The sequence below is a fragment of the Gopherus evgoodei genome, chromosome 10 (assembly GCF_007399415.2).
Source record: "Gopherus evgoodei ecotype Sinaloan lineage chromosome 10, rGopEvg1_v1.p, whole genome shotgun sequence".
Taxonomy (NCBI): domain Eukaryota; kingdom Metazoa; phylum Chordata; order Testudines; family Testudinidae; genus Gopherus; species Gopherus evgoodei.
Window position 1 is genome coordinate 7793497 of NC_044331.1, and position 17477 is coordinate 7810973.

Consider the following 17477-nt stretch of genomic DNA (forward strand, 5'->3'; position numbering starts at 1 on the left):
GTGGATAGGTGTTCTTTTCGTTATCGCTACATGGCGTTAGACTTCAGTCATTCAGCGAGAAGAGCTTGTCGGGCGGCTGATCAGTGTTGGCATCTGGGCTCCTTTTGGCATTTATTCTCTACACAGAGAGAACCTGTGGCTTTGGGAGGGCGTTTTGAGGAAATAACTCTGTTATGGGGAAGTCTGGCATGGGAAAAGCTGATTTCCTGTATTCTTTTTCTGCATCAATTTTTATTATCACAGCATATGAGAGATCTGGCTGGGTGACAATAACTCATGTTTCTGGCCATCGCTGAGAGCCATTAATGCAAAAGAGGTTGGACTCATTTGGGGTTTAATTATCTTCCAGAGTCCCCAGAACACATTAAAAGGAACAATGTTGCTGCTCCGCCTGTTCCTTGTCTGCGTCCAGCATCTCCACTGGGAATAGCAAGGGGTAGGCCTAGCTCTTGAGGTAAAGGCCAGATGAAGCAACCCTCAATATCGCTCATCGGCTGCTCCCACCCTTCAGTGTTGGATGTTCTCCTTCCCATTTTTGATCAAGCCACCCGCAGAGCTGAATGCGGTACCAACCAAGGGGAACGAGAGAGGAACAGGTATGTTCTTAGCAAAGGAAGCAGCAGAGGATTCCAGCAGAAGTGAGCAAAGGACGACAGATTCAGACCAGAGCTGTCACAGCTACAGTGTGCAAAACAGGAAGCCCCAAAATCTGAGAGGCCGTAGCCCCAAAGTGCAGCTCTGAGGCTCCCCTAAGCCTGGGGGTGACTGGAACGGGGAGCTTTGCCTTAGTGCACATGGGACAGTGTCTGTGCCATTCAAATCCGGGTTCACATTTCCCTGGCTTCGGAGCTCGCGCTCTGTGGGTTTGGGCCAGGCCTAAGACTGTGGGAATTCCATTCTTGCTGAGCAGAGAGATGCCAGATCCATGGTACTGGGTGAATAAGCCACTGGGATGGTAATGGAGGTGGGTGAGAGATGACCTACAGGATAGTAATTGGTGTCTCCCCTTCTAATCTGTGTCTCCCATTCCTTCCGTCTCTGGACATGTGGGTACACAGGTAAGGTTAGCAAGTAGAGCCCACCAGTTTGGTGGCCTATGTATCATGATCAGTGGAACATGGGGGTCTGGGCAGCTACCTATTTTTTTTATGTTTGTTTGTAAATGGGGAAGGTGTGTCATGATCAGTGGAACCAGAGTTGGAGGGCCCATGTTCCTTGGGTGGACTGTTTAATGAGAGGAAAACGGAATGTGAGGTGTTGGATGGGGAGAGCATTTCAGTCTCACAGGCCACAATGTACTGGCTTTAATATAGTTCCACTTGTCCAACTTAACCTGCATTTAGCTTCTCTCTGCTAATAAAATAGTCTCAGCATAGTCTCTAATGAATACTGGGCCTGATCCCCCGGCCTACGCCAACCCCTTTCGACCACTCTGGAGTTATCCTGGTATATGTGTGAGGGGACCAAGCTGGCTGTTCTTACAAATGGTGCTTTGAGGCCCAATGTTACTGGTGGCTTTGGCTAGTTCGTTGCCTGGAGTTATTCCTGACTTCCATCTGAGATCAGAAGCAGCCCCTACTGATGGGGGCAGGAAAATGTGCAGTTACAGTGTTGCTGGACTCATAGATTCCAAGGCCAGAAGGGTCTGTTGTGATCATCTAGTCCCTCCTCCTGTAACAGGGCAGAGAATGTCCCCCAATTAATTATATAATAAGTCCAGAGATCCCTGCTTACCCAAACAACCCTTTGAGGGCTTTCATTGCTGGACTTAGTATAGAAGAGCCCTGAGTGATGCTAGGAGATAAGCTGTTTTTATCTCCTCCCCTTCCTCAGCTAAGTCGGAGTGGAAGACTGAAACCCTCAAGTTGGCTTTGTTGTGTATACACTAACTGCTGAGAGATCAAATTGTCTAGAGAGGCAGCTGCCACTTGCATTCATTAGTGAGTGGAATCTAAAATCCCTTTCAGGATCCACCACTCAAAAGGGTCAGGGCTGTTTTCTCATGAGTGGAATGCATGCGAAGCTGATAGCAATCAGTCCAAGCTGTTTCTCTTGGCACATCTCTGCACAGAGCATATGGGCCGGGCATATCCATTACGCAGTGTGGACAGAGGAAGGGCTGATCTGCCCTTCCAATCTGCCAGCTGAATTCCGGGCCTACTTGGATGTAGGCAAGACTTCAGCTCTGTTGTGTTAGCTGACTTTTATGGCTGTTCTGGAGGCTTTGTCCCAGCACAGCTGAATTAATTAGCCCTGGCACCTTTGCCCTCTGGAATGAGCTCTTCTCTGATGTGCTAGAAATGCCATGTCTCACTCAGAGTTAGCAGGTGGCCTAGGGGCAGGAAGAGGGTACAGCTGGAGTGGCCGACCGTGGAGTGAAAGGGCTAGACTCTTGAGCTGTGAGTCAGGCAGCATGGAGCCACATCACCCAAGATCTCTGAGCCAATTGTGCATCCTGTGTGTATGCATATGTGTGCATGCTTGTGCACCAGGCACTAGGCTGGTTCCGAATGCTGCCCCCCAGTTCCACAGGCCAGTGGAAAGGAAGTGCACGGCCCCTTCTGGCTCCTGTTAGGATACCTGGGTTGGGGAAGAGGGGAGTGAACAGTCCCTGTGCTCCCCACATGGCCCCTGAGCAGCCCCACCAGGGTAAGAGGCCTCTTGTGTAGCTGAACCAGGGCAGCCCAACTACCTGGTCTAAAGACACATCCTTGTGACGGAACAAACCAATAAACTCCGTCAAGGGCAGGTACCATCCACCAGCCAGGCCCTTCCACAAAGGAACTGGGTCTACTGAAAGTATTGCCACAGCTTGCAGCCACTTTGCTATATAGCAGGCTTATGGAGGTCTCTAGCACGGTCCTCTGAGCCTGCAGGCTGAGGCCAGAGCTGGCCAGCAACAAGCTATTGCTCTGTCCAGACAGCAGAGAAACAAGGCCATGTCCCAGCTCTTAGTGCTCATTCTAATAAGGACCATGGGTGTAAATCTCCATGGAGATGATGTGCTCCTGGCTGCTGGCCCTTGTGGCCCTGGAGAAAAACCTGCAGTTCAGCCACTCTCCCTTTCCTTGGCAAAACTTGCTGCCTTCAGTCTGATTATTTTTCCCCCTTGATTCCCTCTTGAGGCTCAGTGGCATAAAATCTGCAGCCCGTTAGCTTTCCTGGGACATGGCTTGCCAATCTCCAGCTTCCAGTGCTGGGTCCAGCTCTCAGTGACTCTCCCGCATCAACTGAGAGCTAAGTTTGCAGCACAGAAACACGGGCCAAACTCTGCTTTCATTGTTGCAGGTGTAACTTTGGACTATCCTCATCAGTCTCCAGAGGGTTACTCCGAAAGCATGTCATTGTAAACAGGCCCAGAATGATTTGGTGCCTGGCTGTATCCTAAAGCAGGTGGGACATTAAATAAATAAATACCTCAGCTGCATTAAGCTCTGGAACCACCTGGTGGTGCTCTGTGTCTTCAAATCTCTAGATAAAACTGCTCATGGAATAAAAAGGTTTTGGGTTTTGTTTTATTTGTTGTTGTTGTTTTAAACTCCTCAGCAAAGTAGTTGATTAAACTGCTCAGGCTTAAAGCAAACAATGTAGGTGTTTTATGGGGTTTATTCATTTAAATGAAGATTATACTGCACTGATCAGATCCTTTTTCTGTCCCGTGGGTTGCAAACCGGTCAGCCCCAAAGCACGCAGAAAGGTTTTGCCCTTTTTTAAACATGTTTTGCAAAAGGGAAATTTTGGGGGGTGGGGGAGATGGAGTCTTGTGCTTAACAAGTTTTTTAATCCAGGTCCCGCTTGCAGTGCATTCAGTGACAGTTTTGCCAGTGAGAGAATGGAAGAGAGAATCCTATTTTATTTTGTATTGCAGTAGGGCCTACAAGCCAGGATTCCACTGCGCTAGGTGCTGTACAAACACAGAACAGAAAGATGGTCCCTGCAGCATCTCTACATAATACACACTCATGCAGTGACACTGTCTGTAAAAGGAGGCATCGTCACAAGCAATGGGAATGAACAGGCGGCGGTGATGTTTGGATTAATAGCACTGCAGGACCCACGATGGGCCTCTTGTTGTGATGCTGTGGGTCGGATTCTTGCAAGTGCAGCTCAGCTGAGAGGGGCAATGGTGCCTTTATGGCACCTCCCAATGCTGTATGGGAGGACACCTTGGCTCCCAGCATAAGGCTGCTGTAACTTATGACGACTTCATACAGCCCTCTCTGGTCCACTCTGCTGGCCCAATCACAGCATTCCAGCCATGCCCACGCCTGCCATCTGCCATCATCCATGCATGTACACTGGGGGTGGCTTGGAGTTGCAACATGACCCTCTGCTGCTGTGAGAATGCCCCTGCATGTGAGGGGGCTGGGATAGGTCTGGCTGCTTTTGGAGCAGCATCAAGGAGATGGAACACAGCTGAGAATCCGCCTCTAGCTGCATCCTGTTATAAATGTTTGCAGTCAGGGGTTATGATGCAGCAAGCCAGCAACACAGATTTGTTCTGGGCTGTAAACTTTGCACTTTAGTTTCCAGTTTCTCTTTTTAAAGTTGTGCATGCATCTATTTAATTCTCTCCTTCAGAGATGTGGCGGCTAGCAGAAATGGTTTAAACTGAGTGACAGTTTGCAAACCTGGTGCTTGTAACCTGGGACTTGTCTACATGTAAAACTTGAATGTAGACCAGGGTAGACAACCTATGGCACGCGTGCCAAAGGTGCCACATGAACGGATTTTCAGTGGCAGTCACGCTGCCCGGGTCCTGGGGGGCTGTCTGGGGGTCTCTGCATTTTAATTTAATTTTAGTTGAAATGTATTAAACATTTTAAAAACCTTATTTACTTTACATAAACAGTAGTTTAGTTATATATTACAGACTTGTAGAAGGAGACCTTCTAAAAAGGTTAAAATGTATTACTGATACGCAAAACCTTAAATTAGAGTGAATAAATGAAGACTCGGCACAGCACTTCTGAAAGGTTGCTGACCCCTGATGTAGACACTGCCTGTGCTGCTGGGAGGTGTTCTCTTGCATAATTAATCCACCTCCCTTGCAGGTGATAGCAAGATTGACAGAATTCTTTCATCAGCCTAGTGCACTCTTCACAGGGACTTAGGTCAGTTTAACTACCCTGCCCACGGGTGTGGATTTTTCACACCCCAACCAACGTAGTTAAACCAACCTAATTTTCTAGTGTAGACCAGGCCCTGGATTAGACTCTCTTGGAATTTTTAAGAATGATTGGTGTATTTTTCCTAATTGTGTTGCTTTTGCCTGGGACTGATTCAGATTGGGTTTTCTCTCTCTTTTTAGTCCCAAATTGCACAGTTAAGGTATGTGGTTTAAATAATCAAAGAAACTGTCATCAGAAAACACTTGTTGGAGCCAAGGGTGTGTGGATCAGCAGATCTTCTAGGAACTCGGACTGAAGATCTCTGACTGCTTGTTCCAAGCTTTCTTTCCCCATAGTGACCAAGGCCAGTTGACTTTTTCCCTGACAGTGGTAAAGCTGGGATTTTCCAGACCACGGAGGTGGAATCTCTTTGTTGTGGTTAACAATACTCAGATGTCGAACGACCATTTTCCTTGCAATGGTGCAGGCCTTTAATTCAATGGGAGTTGGTATCGCCTCATCATGGAAAATAAAATCCGATAATGGCAGGGCTGCATCTCCCCAAATGCTGCTGTGACTTTTTGGCGTTGCTAGTAATTGCAACGTGCACATGGGAGACTGGGATTGAATGTTCCTTTTCAAGCTCAGAGGAATGAAAGTTCCCAAGTTTTCCTGGGCTAGGATTGAGAATACAACCCTGGCCTCTGAAGTGGACGAATCGCTGGTGGATTGAGAGTCTGGGAAGAAAGCTCCTATGACCGAACGTAAGGTTCCCCTATGAAAACGACTCTGGCTGAGCATTGATGTCCAATGAGATCTGCACCCACGGTAGTTGGAGCTGACTTGCTGTCTCCCTCAAAGCAATATAGTACCACAAGCCACCAAAGCTGCTCTCCAGAGTCTGCCTGTTTTCCATGTATGTCCCACTCTGGCTAATGCTGGCTGAGCTCCCCTGGCACTGGCAACACTGGGGCAATGCTGGTGTGGAGAGGGCACTACCTGCTGCCATTGTGCCATGGAACCCTGTCCAGTGTAGCCAGATCCTACAAGGTGCCAAACACAACTGCTGAGCTGTCTCTGGCAGGCTTCCAAGGTAACGAACCCTGGTGGCGCTGACCCTGTGTTAGTGAGAGTGGGCAACTTTTAAAAAAATATCCTTAAGAATATAATGTAAAAGTGGCCATACTGGGTCAGAGCCATGAGCCATCCAGCCCACTATCCTGTCTTCTGCCAGTGGCCAATGGCAGGTACTTCTGGAATGACCAGAACTGGGGCACTGGAGTGATCCATCTCCTGTCGTCCAGTCCCAGCTTTTGTCAGTTGGAGATTTAGAGACACCCAGAACATGGGTTGGTTCATAGCCGTTGGTGCACCTATCTTCCATGAGCTTATCTGATTCTTATAGGAACCCAGTCAGCCTGAACGTGGACTGGGATCAACTGTGTATTAATATCTGCACTTAAATAGGATCAGTTTGGTAGTGTACAGGTGCCAACAGCCCTTGACGGGTGAGGCAGGTAAGTCTAGATTTGAAGACAAACCCTTATCTCTCTCTTTAATTCCATTGCAGTTTCATTTTTTCCCCATCTCATTAAAATATGTAATGTCCTGCATTCTTGATACCGTCTCAAGGGTTAGAAACAAACAAGGAAGTGCAGACTTTTTTTGGTCTCAGAAGGCAACCTATGGCCACTAAAGTTCTTGCTTATATTTTCTCTTCCTGTTTTTCTTTCTTGTCTCATTCCATGTGCTTTTTTTCCCTCTTCTTCTTCTTTGTTAGCCGTGCACCCATAAGGAGTCAAGGACTGCAAATAATCCAGCTTGTAGTTAATCTTTATCTGGTTTCCCATCTGAATGTTCCAGAGACTCCACTTAGGATTCAAAGAGAAAGTTCAAGGATTTTGCAGAGCTGTGAGAATGCAGCTTCTCTATTCTGTTTTGCCCATAAACAGATGTGGAATTGAATAATGTGCAGAACCAATTTTCCTCTATTCCCCCAGAGGAAGAGTTGTTTTAAAACGTGACCTTGTGCTCTATCTCTAACTTACAGCTTGAGAGCAGGCCACTGCTAGCTGGGCATTGCTCCTGCTCTCCTGGTAGAACATCTCCTTGCAGTTTCCATTGGAGGTAGTATTCCTCTTCACTGCCCATCCTAAACTGTTTGTGATAGCTGTGACCAACAGCTCACCCTCGGCCAGAAACAGCTGCATTATTGGGGAAAAGGATTTCTCTTTCTCAGCCCCCACCCCTGGTTGAACAAAACCATTTCTCACTCAGGGTGCTAAACTGCACTGAAATATCCTCATTGCTGTCTCCAGTGTTTAGAAAGACAGTGGGGTCCAGGGCCAAGATGTTGTCTGGATTGGGGCAGTCCAAAGATCAAGGTTCTAGTCCTGTCCTATGTGACCTTGGGCTAGTCACTTCAGCTGTCCGTGTCTCTTTCCCCTCACACCCTTGCTCTGTCTTGTATGCTTAGTTTTTAACTGTGTGGGGCAGAAGCAATTACTATATGTCTGAGCAGTGCCTTGCTAAAGCCCTCCCCACCCCGTCAGCTACTGTGTTACAAATAACAATAATAAAAAGGTAGTGAGCTTACCAGCTTGTGTACTAGACACTCCATTTGAATCCACATACTCTGTATTGCACATCAGCAGACAAGTCTGTTTTAAAAGCTGCCCTCTGGATCAAAGTGTTTCATTTCCCTGCTGGAAAGTGAAATCTAACAAGCACTATTGTCTGGCTAGCTCCATGTGCCAGACCCCAATTACATTACAAAGCACAGAAGCTCCTGGCTCCTGTTGATTAACAGAACATGGTCTGAATGGATCCTGTATCTTCTTCCCCTAATGTGAGCCTACAGGCATCCACTCCACCGAATGCTAAAGTAGGTATAAAAGAAATGGAGCCAGTAACAATGCATGACAGCACCCAATAGGGCCAGGGGTCCAAAGGCACCTTCCTGACTCTGGGGACTGCCTTTTTGTTCTGTTTGCACAGTGCGTGGCACACTGGCATCCACTAGGTGCTACCATAACACAAATTAATAATAAAGGCAGGGGGCATGACGTAAAAGAATTGTAGAGCCAGCTGGTAGCTAGATTTGTGGGGTCAATGAATACCAGCCCACTGGTGTTCTGCTAGCTCCCCTTTCCTGCTCGCTCTGGGTTCATGGAGCATACAGGGATCTGAGTTGCACGGCTGTGGAGTGTATAAGGATGACTGTGTGGATTCCTAGAACAGCTGGATGTAGTGTTTTGCATCATGATTTCAGCTCATTTTGGGATATTTGGGAATCAGTTTAACTTTGCAGCTTTGTTCCTTGATAGTTCCCCTCTCAGCCTCCTACCGATCTTGCCAGGTACTCCTGGGCAGTGCACTTCCACGCAGAGTCCTGCACCTGTGTGGTACCCATCCATTAGCCTTTTCCTTGCTCTCAGCAACTGCGACCTTGGCCAGGCCTACAGTAAAAAGTTAGGTTGACCCAGCTATGGTGCTCAAGAGTGTGAAAAATCCACCCCCTTGGGTGACACAGTTAAGCTGACCTAAGCCCCAGTGCAGACAGCACTACATCCGTGGAAGAATCGCTCCCACCTCTCGGGGAGGTGGATGAACTACTGTGATGGGAACACACCTCCCAGCAGTATAGTGAGTGTGTACACAGCAGCACCTCTGGAGCTGTGCCACTCACTGGAGCATTTCCAGTATAGACAAGACCCTAGTTTAGCATGGCAGATCTGGCCTCCAAAGTTCCCATCTACTTGCCCATTCCTTTAGGGAGCCAATCCTATTGGCCCAACTTCTGTTGGGGGTGGGGGGCAGAGGGAGACAAACTTTCGAGCTAAAGAAGAGCTCGCTGTAGGTTCAGAGCTTGGTGTGCTCTCATCCTGGGCCCCACACAGCTCCGCCAACACTGCAAAGAACACTTGGTCCTTCTTCTGAGCCACAGTCTGAGGAGAAATGGTTATAACAAGCAGCTCGCTGCTCATTCCTCTTCACTGCCGCTTCCTCCCATCTCCCCAGGCCCTGTGGTGGAAAATGAAGGCCCATGGCACTTTCCCAGCACTCTGGGTTGTTTCAGACACGCTGGAGAGCTGCTCCACCCTCCCAGCCTGCCCTGTTTAAGCACTTGAGAAGCAATCCCACAGGGAGTATACACCCTTGAGGCAATAGTGTTTCTTATCTATCTTCCAGTGCTGCAACACCACTCAACCTGTTAGCCAACTTTCTGGCCACAAAATCCTCATGCAGCCAAATATCTTCCTGTGTGAGGTCCCTGAAACGCCTGTGTGATATCTCCTTTCAGTGATTGTTTGCAGGCTGCCTGGCTGAAGTGGCTTCTATCTGTGATTGAACGCACCTTAATCAGACTGCTGCAGTGGTCTAATAATGTGCTCTCCCCTGCTTCCCACAATAAGTGCAGGCACCTCCGAGACAAAGCCAGGCACCAGGATGGTAGTTTTTGAGATGCGGTGCCAGTCTTCCCGTTGTTGTTGCTTTCCCTGCAAGTGCTCAAGGTGTGTGTGTGTGTGTGTGCGTACACTCAAGTGGCTGACTCAGTAAAACCAGCTCTGTGTCTATTGCTGATTAAAATCCTGTGCCATGTAGGTGTGGTCCTAAGGCTCCTGGCAAGCAGCTGCGGCACTGATAATGCCAGCACAGTGCAGGCAATTGCTGTGCAGTGCTGATTCCCGCTGCTGCTTACTCCTGATCTGTGCCATACGTTCTGTTTCACGCTGGGCCTCTCCTTGGACAAACTCAGGTAGGAAGGACCTGGGAAGAAGTGGGAGTGGCTCGCAGTGATTGCTGTGATGTCCCCCTGTGAAATAGGATGGCCATGGTGAACGGTGCTGGCAAATTGTGCCTCCTCCCCTTCAAATGATCTGACTGCTGCCCTGCGACTTCCCTGGGAAAAGTCTGCTCAGCCTAGAGAATGACAGGGCCTAATGCTAGTCATCGGTTCCCTTCTGTCATCAGTTCTGGGTTTGCCCAGGACTGGGCGGCCAAGGCACTCCAGCAATACAGATAAAAGGATGGCAGTAATAGCCCAGTAACTGGCCTCAGCCTGCTCAGGATGGGTGCCAGTGGCTGAAGAGAGCCCTGAGGGGAGGGAAGGTCTCTAGGGGAAAGGCAAAGGGATGCAGCTGGTGGGAATACATCTCTAGTTGCAGGAGGGCACAGTGGTGGGTGGTGTGGGGAGCAGGGAGGGCACAGGGGTGGGTGGCACAGGACGCAAGGAGGGCACTGGGAGTGGGTGGCACGGGGTGGGTGGCGCGAGGGTGCGGTGGTCGGGACAGGGAGGGCTGCAGCAGGATCTGACAGTGGACAGCATGGGAGTGGATGGTACAGGGAACGGGAGGATGGTGGCGGGGGTATGGCAGTGGGTCAGAGAGGTACGGCAGTGGGAGCAGGGAGGCTCTGGGCAGATGCCATAGCAGGAGTCAGCGAGTGAATTTTCGAGCCTCAGGAAGGGTGGCAGGTGAGGGCTCCAATGGCGGGCGTGAGTGCAGGGTCTGGACACACTACTGACACAGACAGGGCTTCTGAGGAGCTGTCAGGCCATCAGTGAAATCGAGCCTTTTGGGTTTCCCCTGTTATAATTTGTCCTTCGGTCCCACGACGTTGCGGGCCCTGCCGGAATGCATCTCACCAGCTTCCTCCACGCCTGCTCATTGCATTGCAGCCTGTGCAAACCCCCTCTCCTCCCCAGGAATTTTTAAAGAGGTGAAATACCAGCTTCAGTTGCTGTAGGCTGGAGCAAATACAGCCTGACATAGCAGCACACGCACTCAGACATCTTGATGCTTTCTGGAACCTCCCGTTCCTCTCCACTGGGTGCCTTTTCCCCCTTTGGCTACTCAGTTTGCTAATTCAGAGTTGGAAGGCACCCTGTGCGCAAGAGGGAATCCCTGCGCTCTGATCTGCATTGCTATTAGTGTGCTGGGACCTGCGGACGCTTGGCGGTCTGGGCCATGCTGAGAGAACAGGTGAGTTGGGACACGTGCCTCAGCTCATTGCTCAGCTGGGTTCAAAGTGAATTTTAAGAAGTGGATCCTAACACCTCTACTAAAACCTGCATTGAACAAGGATAGTCCAATGAGTGACACCATAGAAATGTTGGGCTGGAGGGGACCTCAAAGGGTCATCTAGTCCAGCCCTCTGCGAGGATGCAGGACCAGGCAAACCTAGACCATCACTGGCAGGTGTTTATCCAACCTGTTCTTAAAAATCTCCAGTGATGGGGATTCCACAACCTCCCTTGGATGCCTCTTCCAGAGCTTAGCTACGCTTATCGGCTATGTCTACACAGCAACAAAAAACCCACGTCTGGCCTGTGCTAGCCAACTCCAGCTACTGGGGCTCAGGCTGTGTTTCACTGATGTATAGGTTTCTGGGACCCTCCCACCTCGCAGGGTCCAAGAGCCCATCATCACTGGTGGGGCCTCAACCGGAGTACCCTGTCATACTTCAGGAGAGATGCATATACATTGGAAAGAATCCAGAGGAGAGCAACAAAAATGATCAAAGGTTTAGAAAATCTGACCTGTGAGGACAGGGCCGGCTTTCGGAAGTGCGGGGCCCAATTCAAACAGTTTCGACGAGGCCCCGGCAGGGGTGACTTTAAAAAAAACACCAAACACTTGGGGCTTGTACTCACTGGGCAGTGCTTCGAGTCTTCGGCGGCACTTTGGCAGCGGGTCCTTCACTCACTCCAGGTCTTCGGTGGCACTGAAGGACCTGCCGCCAAAGTGCTGCTGAAGACCTGGAGCGAGCGAAGTACCCGCCTTTGAAGTGCCGCTGAAGACCCGGAGCGCCGCCGGGTGAGTAAAAATGAAAAAGGCACCTCTAGCCAGGGAAGGGATTCTCACTGGGCGCAGGGCCCTCTTAGGCGTGGGGCCCAATTCAGGGAAATTGGTGGAATAGGCCTAAAGCTGGCCATGTGTGAGGAAAGGTTAATAAAAATGAGCATGTTTAGTCTTGAGTCAAGTCCCCCCTCAACAGTCTTCAAATATGTTAGCAGCTGTCATCTAGTGAACAGAGATCAGTTGTTTTCCATGTCCACTGAAGACAAGACAAGGAGTACTGGGTTTAATCTGCAGGAAGAGAGATTTAGATTAGACATGAGGACAAACTTTCAAATTAAACGACTAGTTAAGCTCTGGAATAGGCTTTCAAGGGAGGCTGTGGAATCCCGTCACTGGAGGTTTTCTAGAGCAGGTTGGACTAACACCAGTCAGGGGTGGTCTAGGTTTTCTTGGTCCTGCCTCAGCACAGGGGGCTGGACTAGATGATCTCTCAAGATTCTTTCTATAAGAACAGCCATACGGGGTCAGATCAATGGTCCATCTAGTCCAGTATCCTGTCTTCCGACAGTGGCCAATGCCAGGTTGTATGAAGTCAATGGAAAGAATCACTTCAGTGGGGGTTGGGTTGGGTTGGGTTAGGAGTCTCCACTGTTATAACTCTTCCCTTTCTGATCCAGATGGAGTGTGTGTATGTGTTTGTGTGTGTTTCACTTCTAAAGGCCACTGAGGTGAAACTTGGCAGGAGTTATCGGACAGACCTTATACAAGTTCTTTAGGGCATAGACCAATTTCTGTTCAGTCTCTGTACAGAACCTAGCACCATCGGGTCCCAGTCCATGACTAGGACTCCTGGGCTCTACCACAATACAAATAGTAAATAATAATTAATATTATTTGTTAAGGTCCAGTAATGTACAGGGCTCTCAGTGAAGGCTGGCCCCTAACTCACTTACCGCCTAATACACAGCACAGAGAAGATGGGATGCGCAGAGGAAGAGGTAACTCGAAAGGCTTTTTTAGTGTAATTGTTCAAGTGTCAATGATTGCATAGCCAGATAACCCACGCACTCAGGCTCCTGGGCCTCTCCAAATATATGCTTGCATCAGACAGCAAGATATGGATTGGGTGCTGCTGGTTCTCAGAAATTCCAGACAGCTGGGTAAGCGATCTTCTCTCACCTGTTTAATTACCGGGTGTCTTTTGGGCCCATGTACACTCCTTCTCGGGCAGTGTCCAGAAACGTTTCTCAGGAATTGATTTGGAAAGCTGTTTCGAGTTAACAGCATTGTACTACATGTTTTGCCACTTTCACACCCAGCCCAAGCTCACTGTCCAAAATTTATCACCTCAAACTCATATCAAAGTGTGCTCTTGAAAGCCGGGCTTGGCCACATCCCCAGGCTGTCATGTAGACAGGGCCTTTCACGCTACAGCAGGCAGCAGGATCTTCTCAAATCTAAGCCCGTTTGAGCATCAAACCAATATCCACACACTGTCTGGAAGTGGCAGCACAGAGACCAGACAAAGAAGGTAAACCTGGCTTTCAGCAGACTTTTGGATGCTTCTGTTGACTGAACATTTTGTACAGTTACACACTTTTGGAAAGGTGAATGTTTTACCATTGACTCTTAGCTGCCAATCTTTAGATATGTTACAGTTGCTAACATACTTCTGAGGAGAAAGACAGTGATAAGAGGAACTTCTCTAGACTAAAACATCAAAGAAAGTAGCACAATGTTTTAGAGGTGAACTGCAAAGTTGGGGGGAAATGGATTTGTGTGCTTATTTTTGTCTGTGTGTGTGTGCTTTTTTATCATGTTATAAGCAAGACCCGAAAAGTTTTGGGGTGTGGGGTGGTTTATTTTTTTAATTTTGTTGTTTTTCTGTGTTAGAAATTCAGGTCCTGTGTAGGCTTGGAAGACTCTATGGTGTAGAAGTAGTGATATGATGATATCTAGGGAAACCAGACGTCCCAGTTTTATAGGAACAATCCTGATATTCAGGGCTTTGTCTTACATAGGCTCCTATTACCCCCTACCCCCATCCTGATTTTTCACACTTGCTGTCTGGTCACCCTAATGACATCACAAAAGCAAATCGAAGGGGAAGGAATTTTTAATTGCTGTGTAAAACTTTATCTTGCAGCTATTTAACTCCAAAGTCTAATGAATAATTTGGAGAAAGGTAAGCTTTGTTAAAAATTCAAAGCCTGCGGACTTTCACTTAAGGTAAAAAGCTAACAGTATATGTCCTCGGCAAAAGTTGGGGGATCAGAATTGCCATTTCTGGTATTCCTAAGGTAAGAAAGGAAGAAGGAAAAAGTATAATCAGGCCTTCTTTAGACTTCAGTATGAAGCAGAAAACGACACAAGCTCAATTTTTAAAAAAAAAAGCACTTTGCAAGTCACCTATAAAAATTTAATGTAATAGAGTGCCCTGTCTTCTGATCCCTACCCAAAAGTCTGCGTCGTATTGTTGGAGCAGAATGTGTTAGAGCAAAAGCAGATTTTGTGTCTAGGGAAGAGACCTGTTTCTCTAGAAGCTGAAAGAAAACTCTAGGATAATATTTTGAAAAGAATTTCAGTCCTGCACAATGTGACTTGTGCAGTACACTAATAACCTGCTCAAAAGTGGACAGGAGAGACAGTCTGAAAAGGATGCATTTGCTGTATGAAGTCGGTTTCCCTTGATTTCCTTTTCATGCTCACTCACTTGTTACTAAAGGATCCGGATTATAATTCACTCGGACAGTAAGCACAGAGCGGGTGCCATTTTTAATAAAGTGGGCCCCTACTGAATCCTGGTATTTACTTTCACTGTGGTCTTTGCGGTATTCCTTGCCACTTAAAACAGGAACTGGTGCAAATAGCATGGGTGGTAAATGTGGCAAGGCAGTAAGCGTACAGCTGTTAGTGGCACTCCTTGGATCTATGCTTTTTTAAATGGTGTTTGTGAGACCTATGGAATCTCATTCATTTAGGGTTAGTTGCCTTCCTTTGTGGTTAATTTCTATCGGGAATATTTCACTGTTACAAAGAAGAATTTTTCAGTATTTTGTTTAGGGTGTTTAAAATCCTCCCTCATTCAGATAGCCACAGCTCGGCAGCCCGGTAGCTATGGAAATAATTTTTTAAAGAGTATTTCTTTCAGCTAGTTAATGATTGAGTCTGTTTTACAAGGCCCAATTAATCAATTATTTTAAAACTGGTTAATTTATTTATAATTGATCCCTAATTGTCATTTAATTGGCAGAAACAACCACCGTTATTGGACTCATTAGTAACATCCATTTTAACACTCAAATCCTGTTTGGTATTTAATAAATGCTTTTTCTAGTCTTAAAACATATGACTTTCCATTCAATGCCAACATTTCTGTTGTACGGCTCATTCTGATTTGGAGTGTAATTTATGGCTGATGAGGACTAATAAGTAGCTTTCAGAATAAGAACACTCCCTTCAAAAATAAGAACACTCTCTTCACTGTCTCTTACCGGAAAGTTGATGTTTAATTTACTGAAGAGAATGGACAGTAGATGGCTGATCTGGCCATGTTGGTGAATTCTGAAGACATCTCAATGAGTCTTCGACTAGCAACCAGTGCCACGTTTAATAACACTATCTTAGGGCAGGCTGAGGTGTTGTCCCTCCCCATTAACTGCTCTTAGAGTCCTGCTTCCTACCACACTTATCAAGACTAAGGCCTGGTCTATACTACAGACTTAGGCTGATGCCAGGCAGCTTACATCACTATAACTATGGAATTGTCTGCTCTTAAATTTCACTCCTGACACGTAACTACATCTCTACGCTGACTTAATAACTCCACCTCCACAAGCGGCGTGGAGTCACGATTGATGTAGTTAGCTCGATGCAGTGTCAGTATAGACACTGCGTTGCTTACGTCAACTGTTACTGGCTTTCAGGAGCCATCCCACAATGCCCCACACTGACAGTACAATCAATACAAGTGCTTCTGGTGAGGATGTGCACTGCTGACTCAAGGAGCAAAGTGTAGACACACAAGTGATATAATTACTGTGATGGCTGTATGCTGACGTAACTCAATTTAATTATGTAGCATAGACATGGCCTGAGGCTGTGTCCATGCTGTGCCACAGTGTGGACTACAGGGCCATGAACTGCAGAGCGCATCAAATTGTTGCACTCTAACCGCCCTGGGAGGACGCTGTTGGTGTGAATGAAAAGATACAGAGTTAGCACATTAACTTAGTCCTCATTCAGACAGGACTAAGTTGACATGAACTAAGTACCCTTTAGTTTAGTGCTTCTCAAAGCCGGTCCGCCACTTGTTCAGGGAAAGCTACTGGTGGTCCGGGCCGGTCAGTTTACCTGCTGCGTCCACTGGTTCGGCCGATTGCGGCTCCCACTGGCCACGGTTCGCTGCTCCAGCACAATGGGAGCTGCTGGAAATGGCGCAGGCCGAGGGATGTGCTGGCCTCCACTTTCCGCAGCCCCCATTGGCCTGGAGCAGCGACCCATGGCCAGTGGGATCTGCGATTGGCCAAACCTGCAGACACAGCAGGTAAACAAACCAGCCCAGACTGCCAGAGGTTTTCCCTGAGCAAGCAGCGGCCCGACTTTGAGAAGCACTGCTTTAGTTTGCACCAGCAGTGTCTGCACGGGGCAGTTGGAACACAGCCTGCTACTTTGCACTGCAATTCACATCCTATAGTCCGAATTTCAAGGCCATGTAGATAAACCCAAACTGTACAATCCTCTTGATCTCAGATGGGAATTCGGTTTGCATATCATTTACAGAATGGACCCCATGTTGTATAACTCCAAGCCTATCAGAAACTACCAATTGAAAACTGTTTATGAGTTTCCCACTTTGAATAAAGTTTTGAAATGATCAGAATGTCCTGTTTCGACATTTTCAAAACAAAAAGTTAACTTTTTCAGTTCAAAATGCCTTTTTGTTTAGAAATTTGTTAATTTATAGTAAAAAACATTAATTTATTTAAAAAGGTCAAAACTGAAATGATTCAAAATGATTGAAACTATGATTTGACTGACCTGATCCAATTTCCCCCACTCCTGCCAGATTTTCAGATTGCAAAAAATGTCAAGATTTTGACGTTTTGTCCTGATTCAGGCAGGAATTTTTTTTCAAAATCTAAGAAATTTTCATGCGACATGAAACCAGTTTTCAACCCAACTCTAGTGATACTTCCTTTCTCCCATCTTTTGTCTGTCTCGTCTACTTGCAATGGAAGCTCTTTGGGGGAGAGGCCTGTGCAGCACCCAGGACAATGAAGCCTCTTTCTCAGTTGAATCCCATTGTTGCTAGCATATTACAAATAATACATTATTGAAGTTTACAACAAAAAGTGAATGGTACAAATATTTATTGTAGAGTGCAACGTTGCTAATCCACGAATCCTGCCAAGAACTGGCAGCCTCTTCCCACTTCTAAGCAACGATTTGGGGTGAAGGCTCATAATCCTTATTTTTCTCACAATACGTTGTGATGCATTTGCTTTCATATTATAAAGTAAGGTTGCTGATAATTAAACAAAACCACACGTGTCAAACTATA

At 47.3% G+C, this 17477-nt stretch overlaps 1 protein-coding gene across 7 annotated transcripts in view; it reads left to right on the top strand.

The window, feature by feature from the left end:
* The first annotated feature begins 9783 nt into the window (after positions 1-9783).
* The window catches only part of PCSK6 (proprotein convertase subtilisin/kexin type 6), a 154321-nt gene continuing 146627 nt past the window's right edge, over positions 9784-17477 (top strand). For 3 of the 7 annotated variants that reach the window (XM_030577701.1, XM_030577707.1, XM_030577705.1), the window contains exon 1: positions 9784-9870. Coding sequence is in view for 1 of the 7 variants with exons in the window: in XM_030577700.1 (XP_030433560.1) it covers positions 11081-11095 (15 nt within the window). In the remaining 6 variants the exon portion in view is untranslated. Of the gene's footprint in view, positions 9871-10432; positions 11096-17477 lie in introns of those variants that run through there. The other 4 variants (XM_030577704.1, XM_030577706.1, XM_030577700.1 and 1 more) reach the window with 2 other exon arrangements.